The sequence below is a fragment of the Balaenoptera ricei genome, chromosome 12 (genome assembly GCF_028023285.1).
Source record: "Balaenoptera ricei isolate mBalRic1 chromosome 12, mBalRic1.hap2, whole genome shotgun sequence".
In the NCBI taxonomy this organism is placed as follows: domain Eukaryota; kingdom Metazoa; phylum Chordata; class Mammalia; order Artiodactyla; family Balaenopteridae; genus Balaenoptera; species Balaenoptera ricei.
The window spans coordinates 85,756,190-85,775,334 of NC_082650.1; the positions used below are offsets into that span (position 1 = coordinate 85,756,190).

At 34.9% G+C, this 19,145-nt stretch overlaps 1 protein-coding gene across 7 annotated transcripts in view; it reads right to left on the bottom strand.

Moving 5' to 3' along the window:
- RIMS1 (regulating synaptic membrane exocytosis 1) overlaps window positions 1–19,145 on the bottom strand; it is a 472,918-nt gene that overhangs the window by 159,012 nt on the left and 294,761 nt on the right. For all 7 annotated transcript variants that reach the window (XM_059941806.1, XM_059941803.1, XM_059941808.1 and 4 more), the window contains 4 exons: window positions 9,190–9,257; window positions 8,488–8,598; window positions 6,786–6,885; window positions 2,694–2,817 (listed from right to left, as the gene is read on the bottom strand). In XM_059941806.1, the coding sequence (XP_059797789.1) occupies window positions 2,694–2,817; window positions 6,786–6,885; window positions 8,488–8,598; window positions 9,190–9,257 (403 nt within the window). The remainder of the gene's footprint in view (window positions 1–2,693; window positions 2,818–6,785; window positions 6,886–8,487; window positions 8,599–9,189; window positions 9,258–19,145) is intronic.

A 19,145-nucleotide genomic window follows, 5' to 3' on the forward strand; every position in this document is an offset into this window, starting at 1 on the left:
TATGCTGAAGTTAGCTAAATATATGGCCATTTACTAGATGATTAGAAAGTGACTTGTGAGAACACCCACTCCTGACACACTCACAAATTGTTCTGAATAAATATTTAATATGACCTCAGCTTCACCCATTTTCCACTGTGGGCTTAGAACCCTGGACCAGCTTAGTTTGGAAATTATACTGTATTAAGCTATTTAACCTCTGTTTTCCAAGATATTTTAGCATCAATTTAAGGAGATTAACAATATGCAAATATTAACAGACAAATTAAAGCAGACTGGAGTTAGCTAGTCCCAATAAAATTATCAGAATATTATTTAAGAATTTCTAACCACTTACCTTGTGAACTAACTTCACTTTGATTTTCTTTGCACTTTTGGGGAGAATTGAAACAAAACTCATTTTCTGCTTGATGATTTTCCTGACTCTTCATTTTCACTTTTTTGTGCAAAGTAATTCTCCTAACCACCTACAATTTATACTTCTTACAAATGACAATTCATCCTGTGTTGTGTATTTTATAAATACGTTTTATTATTTATTTATGTACAACTAATAATTCGTATGAAATATATATTTTATGTAATAATTAGACTAATTTTCAATACCTAAGACACAAGAAACCAACTATTTATCTTCTGCTACCTTCTCCTGAATTCATCAAGGCAAATAAAATTCAATTCTTAAAAATCTAGAAATGATATTTTTTTAGATAGTACAACTTCTTTGAAAATCAGCCTCAAAGTCAGTTATGAAAATTAAATTTGGAACTCCAAAACCAGATACAAACTTTGAATTTTATGTGTCTGTGACAGAAGAATTGTGGAGAAGTTGTAAAAAAAATTTTTTAAGTGATTTTGAACTAAAAAATATTTAATGTTAATTGCTTCAGTAATATTTTAATGCATAAATGTCCACTTGACATTTACACAAACCTTCTTATATTGTTCTGCTCACAAACAAGGTGGTAAAATAGTTTTAATAACAATTATAAGCATAAAGGTAGGTTGGCAAAAGTGGGCAGTTTCTTAAGACAGCTGATGTCTGTTGGACCGTGATGGTCAATGTGCATGTAAGTTACAATTGGAATGCTTCTTGGAATCTCTATCCCACCAAACTATGAATAAACATCTGCTTTCTGCTTTAAATTAATTACACAACTACATTAAACATAATTATTAAATATAGCTGGAATTATTCTTCCAAGATTCTAATCATTTCCCTATTAACTGGAAAGTTGATGCCAGATTTGATTTTTATTTAAATATAAGCTTTGTATTCCCATATTCCTTTGAATTCCACAATCCATGACAGTGTAGGTGTGGCTATGCAAATAATACTTTCAAAATTAATTTCGCACAATAGTAAACATAATGAAAATGTTATTCCAGTCTACTTTAATTGTCTGTTAGTTTTTTTATTTTTAAGTCATCATGAATCAGTGGTGTTTTAGCTGATTACTTTTAAAACCACTATATATTTGAAAGTATTTGGCAATGTGCACAATGCTTGATTTTAAATTTTGTGTTTTTATACTTTTGATTCATTTTCCAATTTACTTACCTCTTTTCCAGCCTCACATTTACCTCAGCACTAAAACACATCATGTAAAACTAGCATAAATTATATAGTGTCACTATTTTTAATAAATCTGCATGGAAATGTACAATACTTCTGCAAATGCCTTCAATATTTACTCTTAATAATCACCACTTAAAGTTGGTTATAAGTTTGCCTTTATTTTAGAGTTTTGTATATATATTTTTCTTTGGAATATATGATCATACAGTTTCAGTTCTTTGAGAATTAGGATAATTATATTTTCTGGTATGTTTTGCATTGACATATATTCATGAGAACAACAAAAATTTAAGGTTACTACTCTTCCAGCATAAAAAGTCTTGAATTAATGGCTCTATAATATTTTAGAGAATACAAAAAAGGGAATAATTTCCAAAAATATACTCAAACATTAAGCCAACTATAATGAGACAGTTCAAAATGCCTTCCAAAAAATTACAGACAGGCAAAATGAATGTTCTGGACTCTGTGGATTTGTTGAGAAAATCTACCAATATGGGAACTCTATATACAGATAGAGAAAGTATCCCATTGGCTGTAGATAATTAAATTATGCTGAATACTGGAGTTTCAAAAATATCATACCAATTCTTATGGCCAATTAAGATGTTTAAATATTTCAAACTTGCTTGATTTTAAATAAAATTTGGAACTACCCATGGGTAAAAGATATAGAAAAAATATTCCATTCTTAGTAGAATAATAAAACGTTCATGTAGACGTATGAAATGATTACTATTTTAAATATCACAAGAAGATGAGTTTGTTAGTGACTCCCTTTAAGGAAATACTATAATAATTTAGAATTAATAAAAATAAATAGTTCTACCATTAAAATAAAATATTTTTACTTTATAGCCCACTTCTGAAAAATACATATCAATACTTTCTGATACTAAAATTGTTAAATTGTGGAGCTTCTAAAATGTAGTGAAGAAAATTCAGTATTCAAGTTTAAAAATTCAGAGATTTAAAAAATCTAAAATGTATGCCCATATTTGAAGAAAAAACTATCCATGTTAACATGTACTGTATGAATGTATAAACTTCTTTTAAAAACCCTGCTAATACATGTAATTTACTAAACTTAAGAAGTAAGTTTTTTTAGCCTTACCCAATAGGCCTTGAAACAATAATTTCAACTTGAGGTTCTGATTTTGATTCTAAAATAATGTTGTAAACTTCTTCATTTGTAGCTCCCGGCAGGGGTTTACCATTCCATTCTAGAACTTCATCCCCTTGAATTTAAAAAAAAGGGTATTTTTTTACCTTATATATTCTGTTTATTTTTCTTATCTTTTCTTGTTTTTTTTTAACAAAGAAATGCAAAACATATACAAATAATTTAATTGTCTAGGCTCTGCTCTCGAAAGCAAATTGATTGCCATATAATGGTAGCTAAATGGTTCTTCTAGACACTTTTTTCTTCTTCTTTTTTTTTTTTTTTCTTTTTCTTTCCCCAATAGAATATTACTGGTCACTGGAAACAGCACAATACAAACTACCTTTATCTTTTGAGAAATACCAGAAATCATATAAAAATCATCTCATGCTATGGGATGGAATTAGCACAGCTCATTTGGAAACATTAAAAATAATAATTAGCAGCATGCCCTCCATATAATAAATGTAGGCGGCTCTATACATGAAAGGTTATTAAACGCTGCATAAATCCTGCTTTACTTTCAGTAGAAATAGCAATTAACATTTGTTAGCATGAATTTTCCAACTATAAGTCATGCTCCATTGCCTTCTCCAGATGCACAACAGAATAAAAATGCATGAAAGGATTTGAATTCATACCCAGAGGGTAACGCGAGGAGCTATATGGCAAGTTACAAAGCAAGCAGATGTAAAACTGTTGCATGACAGTTAACCCACTTCCAGATGTTCATAACACACACGTTCTATACATAATACATATTGTGAGCATTAAAGTAAAATTAGAAAATATGTTTAAAGTAATAAAACTATAGTGCTTATTAGGTTGTTAGATAACTGAAGAGTCATCAAGGAGAGTACTACGATGTGAAAATACACGGGCAAACAACCTGTTATGTTAACTAGAGTTTTCACCAAAGATTATTTGGGAAAAATTATTTATTTTCATAAATATTTAGAGCAGTTTTAGGTCTCAAATGCCTCCGCCCAGTATCCTTCAATTGACAATGGAGGCTCAGCTGAAATATCCCAGCCTCAGTGATACTTTGGAGTGTCTTAGTTTCTTTTTTTATGTTTCTGCTTATTTTGTTGTTCTCAGTGCCTATAACACTTTAGTAGCAAAGGAAATATGTGGCGAACTAATGGATCAATATCATCATTGTACATTTTAAAGCTAACCATAAATATGGAATTGTTTAGTTTTTAGCTATGCCTTTAAAAAAAAGTAGAAAAGTTTTGTTTTGCTAGGATTATTTAAAGTAATCCCCCCCCTACTCAAGTGTTTGCTTACTCAGAAGTAAAAAAGCAAATATTTGAAAAGCATATAATGCTGCTTTGGTATGAGAAAAGAGTATGGTTAGTACTAGTAGTTAAATCACTTCTGATCGTTTGATCTAAGACGTTACCTAGCAGTTTTTCAAAAAGGCAACAAATACACTTCACTATATTAAAAAATAATAATACAAATTTAAAATATATTTGGAGTCTTTTAAATTTATTGACCAAGAAGAGAAATAAAGTTTACAGCACGTGAATGTATACATGTATGTGTGTGTACGAAAAAATATTTTCTAAAACAATACTTACCCTGATATTTTCTATTCTATTATGTTCTTTTTTTTTTCTAAATAATGGATGCAACCCATTACATCAACTTTGCTACCCAGTAATGTGCTGCAATCAACATTTTGCAAAAGCACTGCACTATAAAATTCTTCTGTTTATAGCCAGCAACCTGGAAGCATAACTTTCAATATCAAATTAACTTAATGCATGTATTTATTTATTTACAAATCAAGAACTCCTAAACTAGACGGTGGTCTCCTTAACAATATTTATTTATATCTGAGTCCTCTTTTCAGGCAGGGATGTAGATTATAAGCATACAAAGATAAAAGAGACTTTCTCCTGTCCTTAAATTTGGTGGAGGAGAAATAACAGAAATGAATACCTTTAATCAAATGTTACATGCAATGATAGGAATTCATCTGAGGAACAGAGGGAGTGCCAGGGAGGAAGTCATTAGTTACTGCTCGGGGGAGATGTCAGGAAACACTTGAGAACTAAAGCAACGTTACGTGAGCTTGGAAGGATGGCGAGGACTTCAACAGGCAGATCACAAGAGTAGCAAAGCCACCACGGACACGAGAGGCACTCGCCAGGTCCTGGAGGTGGAAACAGCTGCCTGGGTGGACCACCATGGCTGGGGATGAGACGACTGGTAAGGAGGTGGCTGGAAGTTGGGGGCAAACTACAGAGCTTTGACCTGAGTAGATGGTGCCTGAGAGACACTGAAGGGTCTTAATAAAGAGAGTGTCAGTGTCAAGTTTGTGGTTTGATCATTACGTCAAGCAGTGGGGCAGGGCGCGGACTTAAGGGAACAGCAGTAGAAAAAGCTACAGCCAGACTGCAAATGCTGAACAAAGGTCACGCTAATAAAAAAAAAACAACTGTACTTTTACAGGTCAATGCTGTTTATATGCAAACAGAAGGAAAGTAGTTCCTAAATAATAATGTAAATCAAAGAGGATATATTATCTAATTTTTAAAAATACGTTTTTCAGTTACATCAATTGCTTCAAGTGAAAAGTACACTTATATGTTTTATAGTTATTTAAGTGGAGCTTCTGACATTTTAAAGTTTCTCAGACTCTAGGCACATAAGGGTGTTAAGTGAAATTAATCACTACAAGGGATATATAATATAGAAAAACCCCTTCACTGACTTTCTTAAGAAATTGTCTACTAAAACACCAAGAAAAAATCCAAAAGGTATCATGTTTATAATCTGATCTGCAAGTTCAGATTTCTGTAGCTAAAGGTATTTTACACTTGAGTAGACAACAAGGGACTCATACTTTTCAAGGCTTCTTTTCAAGCCATTAAACAAGCAAAGACTCAGGTTATTGACACAGTCACTCCTGATTGAGTTGTTTTCTTATGGAATCATAACTAGTCCCCGATAAGAAACAATAGTGTACAGTACACATCTTCAAAGCTGTGTGTATAGCAGATGGAGAAAAGTCCCTCATTTGGGTTTTCTCTGCATACAATACCTGGAGAGCACGTCTCTATTGAAGAAAAAATCTAAATGATTTTGAACTGATATCCTGATAATCAACTGCAACAAAAATGTCCTTAACAATCATAGAATATTTTTATAAAGGTCTCAATAATTATAACCTTACGGTATAAAAACTGAAAACACAGTCTAGAAACGTTCTCTTTCCATGTGCTACGGGGTTATTAATCCTCACTTCGACAGGTCAGCCTACTCTGTTTTCTCTGTAATTGTCTGGCAAATGGGTAAGCAGACACTCTCACCAAAAGATTTCTACTAAACTCTGAAGTACAGCAAACTGGAGACAGTATGTTAATATGATTTTTACTAAAATGAAAAAAAACCAGTTTATCAAAAATAAATTTTAAAGTATGTTGCTACTAAGTATGGCATGTTTCAATATATTAAATGATTTTATTATGTCATATTAAAGTTACAAAGTAACATAATGTAAATTTCCAAATACCAAGAAGTAGCACATCTGCATGAATACAATATAGGTCACATTTAAATTAACAAATAATATATTACATAATCTGTGTAAGAAATGTGATTATGATTACATTTTATTAAAATCACTGGTACTGAATAAGTGTTTGGGGACCACTATGAAGAACTTTAATAATTACTATGGTTTATAAAATAAAGGACTAAACAGTGATACTATTTTTTGCACAGGCTAAACTGTTTTGGATTTTTGTAGCAACATTAGGAAGCCATCTACAAAAATTAGTAATCCTTCAGCATTCTGCGTCTATTTATTTTTACGTAAATAATAAGATTCCTCCTCATTTTCTCCAAACTGCCATTGAGGTATAGTTACCTATTTTTACAGTTAGTTAAGTATCCGTATCAGGAAACAAATCTGTATGCATGCATTAAAATTAGTTATTTACTTAATGGACTTAGGTATAACTTACCCAAAACTGAAAACCACCATGCACAGAGCACACATTACTTAACTGGTTAAAAGTGAAACTTTACCTGCTCTCAAGTGTCCGACTACATCTGCGAGGCTACCCTTCTTTACTTTGGTGATGAAGGCACCGAGGCGTCCTAAGTCAGTCATTTTCCCTCCAACAACCTGGGTAATTATAAATTTGTAAGTTCCCAAGGCTCACACTGAGACAGAAGTTTCTCTGTTTGAGGAATTAATCCTACAGCTTTTGTAAGGTGTTTAGCATTGGGTGCAGGAACCAGAATGAAGTGCGATCCATTTGCGGTCAAAGGAGCCTACAGCTTAGTAGTGAGGAGAACGCACCACCTCATTACACGTGCGAGGAGGTATCCTAAGGAAGTGTATGTACTGGTTCCTCACACCAACCTCACGCAGAAGGGCGCCAGGGACAACGCACTCCCAGAAGACGAGGTCTCCCCGCTCTCACCATCAGACAGCAGGTGTTTGACCCAGTTGACTAATTGGGGTTTATTTTTTCTTGACCCTCTACATTCACTTGAATTTCTACACTCAGATCGTGTCCCATTGTGACGTGAGATGTTGATCTCTTTTGTATATTTTTAGGAGAATGTAGAAGACTAAGACGAAGACTGGGGATTTAAACCGAGAACAGGTCACTTTGGGGAAGCAGTTCCACCACGGTCCAGAGTAATAGCCTAAGTTTATCTCAGCTCCTGACCACCTGAATGACCTCCTCATCTGAAATATCAACACATATAGGATCCAATCTAACTCTCCAAGTCTGAGTTATATCACTGAATAATTAACATTCTCACCTGGATTTTCCTCCATAACTAAAATTAAACACATCTGAAAGTTTCTAAGTTTAATTTCTCCCAGTGCAGGGGCTCAATGTGTATAATTAAAAATGGGAGGGATAATGTCAAAAGTTGAGGTTGATCCACATTCTTAGGGTCACACCCAATAGTGGAGGTGATCAGAATTATTTCATAGCAAGAGAAACTAATGATGATAATCAATAAGGTGACATTAACTGAATAACAGATTTTTAGTTGGATTAATAGTTGATGGTTTTGAAGAGGTTAAACTATCACCCAACTATAATTCAATCTCTTGGTAAATAATCATTTTAAAGCAACATCTTTAAATGGTTCTTTAAGTTTATGGAAGCAAATGAAACCACGTGACAACACTCATACACATGCACACACATAATAAAACAAAATGTATATATATGTTTCTTCTTACCGAAATTACATCTTTGTAATTTATTAGTTTTTTAAAGATTATATCTGTTAGAAGTCAGCTACTATTTGTAAAAGATACATTTTATTCTTTTGGTATTACCATAAATTTTATTGCACTTAGGAAACAATCTCTTTAATGATGTTTGGTGTTGTTTGTCAGGATATAATAAAATTATAATGTCCACGTTATTTAACTTTACTACTTTCCATTAAAACCATTTTAATGTAAACATTGTCCTTGAACTTTATATTCCGAGAAAAATTCTTTCGTTTTCCTATATTTTATTGCAGCTTCCTAAGACATCTGTATGCCATTTTAGCAAAATGATTTTAAACTATTACCCCGATAAAAGTACTAAGTATACCATAAGACATCAATATAGTAACAAGGTATATTCACTAGAAGAACTTTATTTTGAAGAGGAGGAGAAGATACTTAAAAATCATGGTCAGAAACTTTGCCGAATGTAGCCCACGCTGTAATTCAGCCTTTAAGAACATTATAAACCAGCATACTTACTTTCAGACCCAGTAATGCACCTGATTCTTTGGGCATCGTTGTTCTCTTGTTAAGAATAACGCGTCCAATTAATCGGTCCCCCTCTTTAGATGGCTGCCACGTTACAGGATGCTATTAAAACATGAACAAAGTTATAAAAGATAAACCAGCTGCTTTCTTTCCTACAGACACATAATTATTGGTTGTAGCATGGTGCGATTTCCTCATTTAAGGACACTCTGAGGGAGTTCTTTATTCTGGTGGGCTCTATCCTTGACTTACAACAATTTTCTTTTTGTGCTATATTTTATTTGCAATAGGTACTTACTATACTAAATTGTTCTAAAAGTAGTCAGTGACTAAGTACATCTCTAAAATATGGTTCTGAAATGAAATGAATTGAAATTTTAAAATATATCTGCTCACCTAAATCAAATCGATTCTGTATTTTGAGTTGTCGTTAATATGGACACCATTAACCAAATAATATCTCATCTACCTATAGCCGTTATTTAACACTTGCTGTTAGTTACTTCAAACTTGGTTATTATTCAGTGATACTGTTTTTTCCTTCAAAACTGTCCTGCCAAATGAAATCAATACTTACTCTCATAAAATGTAAAATGGAGCAGAATAAGATTACTATCTATCACGTATCAGCAAAGAATAACGAACAGTACACATAGTCCCTGAACTCCCAAATCTCCCTCCCAGAATGCTTACTGAGCTAATAGGTGATGTTTCCCGGCTATGCCACGTGGCGGGATCCAGCCAGTAATAATCCAAGTCACCTGCACAGTAGGAAGAGAATGAAAAGTGTAATGGCTTTCACACGGAGAAGGAATACTTTACACGCAACTCCTTCAGTCTGTAAACTAAAGGGTTATGAATATCGTAATCTCGAGTGTGTACATCTCAGGATGACACACACCTGCACTGCACAGGCTGTGACCCGAACGCCCGGAATGAATGTGTGCCACAGATGCACGTTATACAAGGGGAGGGTTATCTTTTACTCTCGGTCCAGAAACACATAAAATGTACAGACAGATCTAGGTTATTCCACCCCCCTCCCCTCAGAGGACTACCCATGCCAAGGCACAGACTGTCATTAGTGATGTTGGTTAAAATTGTATTCACTGAACTAAGTATTAAAATTGAGTGCCTCCCCTTCAACTCTTGTGAACTTCATCATATCTTTCAAAATTATTCTCTGGTCTCTACAACTGGACACATGTTTTTTTAGGACATGGTGTTGAAAGTTAAATATCCAGAATAACTTTCAGCAAAAGAGTACATACAAATGACAAAGTATTCACTTTTACTAAAGTCATAAAAAAGACTTAAAAAAATCCTAACTTTGTAAACATGAACTTATGAACCTTTATTTTGATTTTTTTGGCTTCAAAATATAATGTGAAAGAAAGTGTTTGAGAAAAAAAAAAAAGAAAAAAAAATAATGGAAAGCAGCAGTGCTGTGAGTATTTGCATAGGCAGAAAGGCCAGAGTGGGTAACCATATGAGAATAAATGACCTTTTACATTTTAAAGATCAGATTAAATCAATGAAAAATTTTCTTCAAAGAGAAAAATATTAGGAGAGTGAGTAAAGCATGTCAGCTAACAGTGAGATGTCTAGCTCACTGTTAGGAAAATATGTTTTGGATGCTGTCTGTGAAGGTTATAAATAAAGAAATTTAATGTAGATGACAGGCATGGCAAATTCAGGTACCATAAAAGAAAGATCATAGAAAATGAAAAAAAAAAAAGTTTAAAATCTGCAGGCACAAAAATAATCCATATACTTCAATTTCTTAGTAGAATGATATATATCCTACAATAAGTACTAAAATGCTCTTCAAATATGGCATGTAGAAAACAGCAGTATATTCTATGGAACTATATTCTGTTAAAATTTACTCCATATGGAGTACATATCCTTCTCATAATCATATACTTTAAAAGGTATACATGGCTTGGCGACTATAGATTTCTAATAATCTGGACCACCTTAGTTAATGGGATATAAGGAAAGTTGTAAAAGGAAAGGTTTTTTCCTCCTTTATTTTTACTGTTTGTGAAACTTCATGTGCTTATTTTTAAAGTTGCTTTGCCTTTAGTATTATGGCACCATTCCTCTTGAAAGAAAAACTATTTATAATAATAATAAAATTAAAATTACTACTCAGTAGTAACTACCAATATTATTCAAAAGACTGTTGCAATTCATAAGGCTTTCTCCCTAAAATTTCACAAACCTAGTAATAAGGCTGATGCCTCATGAAATGTTGATTCATTGTGAAATACTGTGACAAATTAATAGACCCACTGAGATATTTGTGGGGCTTGAAGAAGAAAAATTAGTCATTAAGGTGGAAGCTGCTTTGAGAAGTCTTTAAGGTTTAAAGAAATGACAAACATCCTTCCTATTTTAAAGGCTTCGAGGAACCAGATCATTGTGTCTTGAAGGAACTGACTTAGATCTTAGAAACTGGACTCCTTGGGGTCCTTATCTGGCTCATCTTCCAGCTCCCCGTAGGGGGTCCAACCTTGTTTCACTCACCTTTTCCTGAGAAAATCTAGATATTGGTATCTGATGAATGTTTGCTGGGCAAAAAGGGCTCCTCATATGCAAAGAGCTGAAAGGCGATGTTTCCAGTACAGTTCGGTAATGATACTGAGCACACTTGATTATGAAAAGACTGCTTTCAGGCAGTGGTTTTCTATCATCTGTAAGCTGTGTAGGATGATGATCGTGAATGGAGAGTCTAATTTAACTGGTTTAAGGTGGGAGATACATATGTATATATACAGCTTGCCAGGCCATTCAGGGTTTCAGTCAGAACTAATTCTTACATTAGTGCTCATATGAATGGAACCGATTTTGCAGCTTTAAAGATTCTGTGTTTCAGTTTTGGAAATCTACTAAAAATGACTAATAAATGTAAATCTAAAAGAGACATTAAGTATTTCAGCATACACTAAGAGTTGCATATATTTTAGTACACAATTACTCTTCCCTCACTTTCTGAACCGTTTTTGACAGCTTTCTTAGCACTAATTTCATCATCACCCATTAAAATATAACATTTTTGCTTAAAGATTTACAAAAAATACATTCTAAAATCTAAATATGTGGTTTTATACTATATGTGTTTCTTCTTTCCATGTATTATTAAATTGTAAAGATATTATTGACTTTTTAAGTACTCTAATTTGTCTTTATAAGACACATTTCTCTATTATTAATAGAAGTGACACTCAACAAAACTCCCCCCCTAAAATATTCAGACTCTAGTATTTCATTAATATAAATCATTTTCCTTGATTACTTTCCTAATAGGTGATTAAAGATATTGGTTGCCAGGTGGCATAGCTACAAAATGATAAATGCATGGTATTTGCTTATGAAATTGATGCAAAAGCATTTTGGTTCTAATGCTCAATACAACTGCAAAGGAATAAATTTACTATTGTCATTAATTTAAATCCAGGAAATAGATGCTTCTGTCAACTGAAATGGCAAGTCCATAAATATCCAGGTCCACTGAAGTATTATAATTTGAGCATTATTTTTTTGTGAAAACATGGAAAACAGACTTTTATCCTATTCCTTGTGAAAAAGCAGGTTAATTACACTTCATAAGTAAGCAGACAGCTTTCACTGCACAAATAAAAGTCGGCTAAGGACACGTGAGCTTTCTGTAAAGAGAACTACCTTTTCCTAAACCCAGGTCATTACGGTAAGGGTATGTTAACAGTGCATAAGCATGCATCTCTATGAGTTATGTATGCCATACATACATAACTCGTGATAGCTAATGGCAAAGCATTAGCTTTGCGCCTCGTGATAGCTAATGGCAAAGCACGGTGATAGCTAATGGCAAAGCACGGTGGATTCCAATAAGACCAATCGAAGGCAGTGAACAAAAATACCTTCTAAATAATACAGATGCATGGTTGAGTGTGTATGGGTATATTAAAACTGTCAGGAGAGAACCATAACTAATTTCACACATTAAATACCTATTCCACAGTTTACATAGCAGCTACCGTTGACCAAGTGGAATGCCCCTCTAATGTGCAAGTAGTAAAGGAAAGGTTATCGACACCAAAGCCTTGAAGCATTAGAAAAGCTGGACTTCTCCAGCACCAGAAAACATATATAATGTATTTTGTATACATTATATACATATAATACATATACATATATAATATACATATATATATTTATATACATATATAATGTATAACGTCATCATAATGATGATAAAAGATGGGACTCAAGCCAATTCCAAGATCAACTCACAGTAACTCTGAACAATTTCTAATACATATCCATAATTTTGCTACTTCTCATCTCAAAAAATCAGTTGTTCTTCCTACATAGAACAGATTGTCACCATTCAAGACAATTATAAAAATCATGGACCAAAAATCAGAAGAATTGTCCTTCCCAGAGTTTTTGTACACCTCTTTAAATTTTTACTCTTTTATTTTTGTTTATAATCTACAGCAGGATATATGTTGAGACTCAATAAAATTAGATGAATCCTAGGGTACTCTATTACAGCACAACACTAGACAAATTAAAATATTGGGCAAAAACACGTTTATTGTATGTCTATACACAGTGCATATGCAAAAGCCAACTCAGTTCTAAGAGCGAGGTTTTAATCTGAGACAAAATTGGGTATTTTTAACACTGTGTACCATGATCAGCACACAAGTTAACAAATATTGCTTTGGTTATAATATGATAAAAACATCCACTTTAATCCATTTTAATACTGTACAAGGACATTTTCATAAACAGGAAATAAAATGTGAAGTCTAAGAACTGAGATAAAATCTTAACTTCTGATTCATATAATGAAAATGCCATTTTGAATAGTTTCCTCATATTTTAGAAGTTCCTTTTAGAGAGTTCTATGCCTGCAAAGGGCAAGTATATTCACTCCTACCCTGAAATTATATACAATAATGGAGCTAACTGTGAAATCGGTCAGCAATAATTTTCTATACAGCAGAGCCCCAGAGAGCCTAAATTTACCAAAGTGTATTTAACAGTCAGGGATAAGAAACAAATATTATTTAATAGGACTTAGTATCCAGGCATTAAAATAAAATGGGAACATGTATGTGTTAAATTTAATCATTAACCACATAATCTGTGAAGTAATAAATACTATGTGTACGGATGCAAAATCAGTAACTTGTCATTCACAATCGAATTCCTGTCAGTCTAAGTTCCTAGTATAGAAAAGTTTTGGTCCTCAAGTATTTTTTGGTGATTTCATTCAGAATCTACACCAATGTCCACTCCACAATTTGATGGCAAATGCTGTGTAATTAAGTAGCAGATTTGTGTCCCCTGAACGCAAGGCCTGAGGCAGGGCTGGTGGCATCTCCAAACTCGTGGTCTTCAAGCAAAAACCTTTTCAATAATTCTAAGGAACACCAGTTTCTGGTGTTGGCCCAGGTCACACACACCAACTGTCATTCCTTGGAAGAATTACATTGTCTCCAGCTTTTAGGAATTTGTTAAAAGTAGCTGTTCTCCAAATGCACCTTACAAGTTTCACTTTCAAAATCCTCATTTGTTCACAATGTGCTCTGTTTCTATCATAGAATCAATAATACTACCGTCTCTCTCTCTTTGGTTTATTAATTTGACAGTTCAAGTAAATGCATCAACTCTTAGTTATTAAGTTAATGAGGTGTCAAAGATGTTTGCATTCAGAAATTATTTATATTGAATAGAACCTCCAGAGTTGAATTATCTCTAGAGAAAGATTAAATATTTGCTTGAGGACCTGTGATCCTGTCTTTTGTGATTTATAATCTTAGAGCACAGGCAAGAAGTCTGGTAGATGATCTGGGAAAGGAGAATTTTGTAAGCATATTTGGTAGAGGTGGTTATATGTATTGTTTGGTGAATCTGAGAGCTAATTTTGGGAATGTCAACCCGACCACCACACAATTCTACAAAGCAGTTACGTGCAACTCAGAATCAACACCTCTGGCTGAATTCTGAGCTCCATCGTTTCGATTAATCCAATCCCTCAACTTTGGAGATAATAACTTCTATAGCATCCCACTGTTCTTTCGAGGGTAGGCTGAGATAATGCACGTGAAATGCTATATAAACTGTAAAGCACCCCAGAAATGCCAGCGGCCATTGGAGTGTAAAAATATACACTGAAAAGTATTTCCAATGATAACACTGATAAGCGTTTCTGTCGATACTAACATCATGTAATAATATTTTTTCTGCCCCACAGTTTCCTTTTTGGAAACCTTGACTAGTCAGAGAACCTCCCTATATTTTCATTTCTCTGTTAACAGTGTCATCTAACCTAATATTTAAAATTACGTTGTTTCTATAAAACATATAAAAACCAGCTGTGGTGTAAAAAGAGCACTGCACTGGAAGCTAGAAACTTGTGCGTCTCACCCTAACCCTGCCGTATCAGGGGCATTATCGTGATACCGTCTCTTCGTTTCTATAATCCTCGTCCTTTTCTATAAAATGGGGATGATGCCACTTCCTCACAAAAGTTCCACGAGGCTTAAAGGAGATATGCCAGTTTTGTAAACTGTAAAGGACTTTAGAAATAGACTGTATTGTCTAATTACGTAATCGAGATTAGGAATAAGAAATCACAGTGTTAGAGATCAGACTGATAGTTAGATAGCAATCATAGCTAAAATACAAGTAGTATCAGTAATCTTTCCACTGGACGACTCGAAATGGGCTCCGAAGAATGTTAGAGTCACTCTGTTTATAAAAATTATTAATTGGCCTGGTCTACAACAGATGTTCAAGTGCTCAGAAGAAAGGAGTATTTCTTTAACCCTGATTGTTACAGGGTGAGAAAAGGAGCCATCACACACAGAAACAGCGGCGGGAATCTTCCTGTTAATTTCCACAAAGCCAGTGGGAGCCCAGGGGATTGAGGAAATGGTTACCTTTTTAGTGAGGTTGTCTATACATTGAGATGTATACAGGTTACCCTAACCCCAAATATCTGAAGTCATTAATTTGACCAGCTTGTGCAATGTATCCTTCATCTGAAAATAAGCATTTTGGCATTTCTCCTTTATATGATCATATTTTCATGTGAGAAAATAAAACGCTTTTGGTGTATAAGCAGCATATTTGTGACTGAAATCTTCCATATCACGAAACAAGTAGGCTATTTTATCTCTTCATATTTTTTCTCTGATGACTCAAAGATATCCCTGAAAATGTTTTTTTGAAACCAGCCTGTAATATCTTAAAATTATTTCGTACAGACATTAGTTATGGAATATATTTTAATATTTATATTAAAATAGGTTTAATATAGGTTAAACGTATAGGTTATAAGATTCCTAACTTTCTAATATTCCCTTTTTGTAGCTTATATTCCTAACAAAATAATCTACATCACAACAAGATTGATGGTTTTAAGAAAAAAACCTGTAAATTTAAATCTGTAACAGGGTCGCTCTGGGTGCTGGGGCTTTGGGAGAGCACAGAAAATTTTGTGGATTTACTTTAAACGGCCTAAAAGACATGGAGAAATAAAAAAGCTATTTCAGAGAGTAAACAGTTTGATTTTCCTAGTTTTAAAGGTCACATAAATTTATATTTGTGAGACTATGTGAAGTTTCAGGGTTCAGACATACTCCCACAGCAGTGATGTCTGTGTCCCTTACCTCCACATAGACCCGATGCCACAGGCTTCCAAGGAAGTCAGTAAATTCAAATTTCTGAAAGTTCTGAGCGACAAAAACAAAACACACACACACACACGCACCCCTTTGTGCCCTAGAATAATAAAATAAGGATGCTTATGGTCTTCAGGAAATCTAGAGCAGACTGTATTTATTACCCATATTACATAACAATACAAATGTACCTAAAGAAAGGCCTGAGGTCACTGATGACAGCGCAAAAGGATGTGCATGGAGAATAGTTTCGAGAAAAATAAATTTCATGCGTAAACATGGTTTGAGGCCCCACGACTGAGCCATTTCTTCCCCAGACTCTACACATAGAAAGCGTAGCGAAGCACCCTTGGGAGCGGATCCCCAAAGTCACAACCTTAGGGACCCTGCTTCCCTTCTCCCGGCACCAGGACCCCTCATGGCGGGGGGAGGTTGCTGCCTATAGGAGGGAGGTGTCCCTGCCACTTTGCAACTGACCAGGCTTCCTCTGTGACACTGAGCACTCCATTCACGAGCAGACCAGCTGTCACGTGCAAAGTCTCGGAACAACCAGCCAGGAAACCCTGTGGAAAAAACTGGGGTTTATTTGTTTTCATCGTCTGGGGGCTGGGTGTTACCCGAAGGTTTCAGAAGCTGTAGCACTGGGTGAGGTCACAGCACAGACATTACAAGAAAGAACTCTGGATGCAAATATCTCTGATCAAGGAAAACGCGAGTCTTTATCCAGACCTCATGCCCAGGCAGCCCTAGCAAAACAGTATTCACTGCAATAATCCTGACTGTCCGGTCAATTTCCACCTGCCTTCACATCCCAGAGACAGAAAATTGGGGAGATCAATGGAGATCAATGCACTATCCTGCTTTTAATGATACAAAAGAATCATACTCAAATGATGACAAAGATGAATTTTGAGGGTATACAGAACAAAACAGAAGTTCTTTTGATACTGCTTACCATTTAAAAATATATTGTGAAGTTATATGCAAAGCAGAAATAGAGACACAGATGTAGAGAACAAACTTATGGATACCTAGGTGGGAAGGAGGGGTGGATGAACTGGGAGATTGGGACTGACACATACCCACTACTATGTATACAATAGACAACTAATGAGAACCTACTGTATAGCACAGGGAACTAACTCTACTCAATGATCTGTGGTGACCTAAATGGGAAGGAAATCTAAAAAAGAGGGTGTATATGTATACGTATAACTGATTCACTTTGCTGTATAGCAGAAACTAACACAACACTGTAAAGCAACTATACTCCAATAAAATTTTTAAAAAATAATAAAAATAAAAAATATATTGTGAAGCTATAAAACAGTAGAAAATAAAGTCACCCTAGCAAACATTTTGGTAACAGAAACAGATGTTTTGAAACCAGAGCTTCCTCTGGCCAAGTAAGTTACCATAAATATTGGGGTTTTTTTCTCCTTTCTTTTTTTCTTTTCTTTTGTTGTTTGTCTTTGTTTTTATTTTGGCTATGCAAGTAAATAATTTATAGATCTACTACAGGACTTTTAAGTTGGAAGTTCCTTGACTGGCGGTGGGAAATCACTAGGCATAGCAATTTGGAGAACATGTATGCCTCCATGTTATTCTAGAGAAAACTGGTAAGTACACCTTCAAAATTATAGCCACGGGAAACCAGGTAGCAAAACACTGCAAGGTCACTGGGCTAGATCTCTGCCACAGCACCAAAGCGGTCAAACTGTCCAAAGTCACCACCGTTCAGCTGGGCTCCCACTCCAGGTGACGGGAGCAAGCGATGCAAGTAACAAAGCACAAAGCAAATGGAGGGAAGAGGCATCCTCACAAACACGTGTGCACAGGATACGCACTGCTAATTACCAAGACATCTCACTTCAGAGGAGCTGAAACCACTGACACGGGAAAGGGATTCTCTCCCAGAGGCCCTGAATACTTAAGGTTGGGATGAATGAGTCCAGAATTACATTTCCAATATAATAATTTCAAAATATATTCCTCTTAGATTAAACCTTCATACCAAAACCGGTTACTTTAAAACATCAGGATGCCTCACCGGCCTTCAAAGTGCTCAAGGTGGTTTCTTGGTTGCTCATAGGTCAGGTGCCATCTTGAGAACGACCGGGTTCCACTCAGGACGCCCAGGGCGCTGGCTGTTTAAACAGAGAACTCCACAGTCACCCAGCTGCACTGACCTACCCAAGCCCAGATCAGGGAGGACATATCCTGGAACACCCTGTCCCTGGATATTTCTGAAATGTTTAACTCAGAACAATAATGTGCACAGAGGTCTTGGTGAGGGAGAGGCGGTGAATCCATTTAGCTGTTCTAAAATCTAGCTGTGCATTAACCCGGACCACCAGCCACGCGCCCGGGCTGCGCCGTATCTCACCTCTGCCCCACCGTTCTTTTACCATGTTGTCCTTCAACACGTTATGCATTAGACAGATCATCACGCAGACACCGCTGCTGCTACTAAGCGTCTTCTCCATGAAACCACACGCAAGAAACGTCTTTCCGGTGTCCAAATCAGTGAGCACTCCTACAACTGGTTTACTTTCATGTTATGGATGCTAAACATTTTTAACTAATGACATTTTTCTCAAAGCACACGTATTAGGATGTTTATGGTTAAATCTACAGCTGAAATGTCTATCTTCATTCTCTCTCATGGATCTTTTCTACACGTTTTTCACTGATTCCATATGGCTGTATTTTTACATTTGATAGAAACGTTAAGTCACTTTTGGTACAAAGGTAGACTTTAAAGTGGGAATTAAAATAAAATTGAATGAATATGCCCAAAACATTATTTAATATATTTATTGTAAACCCTGCTTTCATTAAAATATAGATGTTTCCATCCATCAATCTCAAAATATCTTTCCTGCCATGAGAAATAACTAAAATGCAATTGAAGTACAGATGTTAGCTTGTCTCGAGCTTAAACCACAGCATTCAGTAAACAGC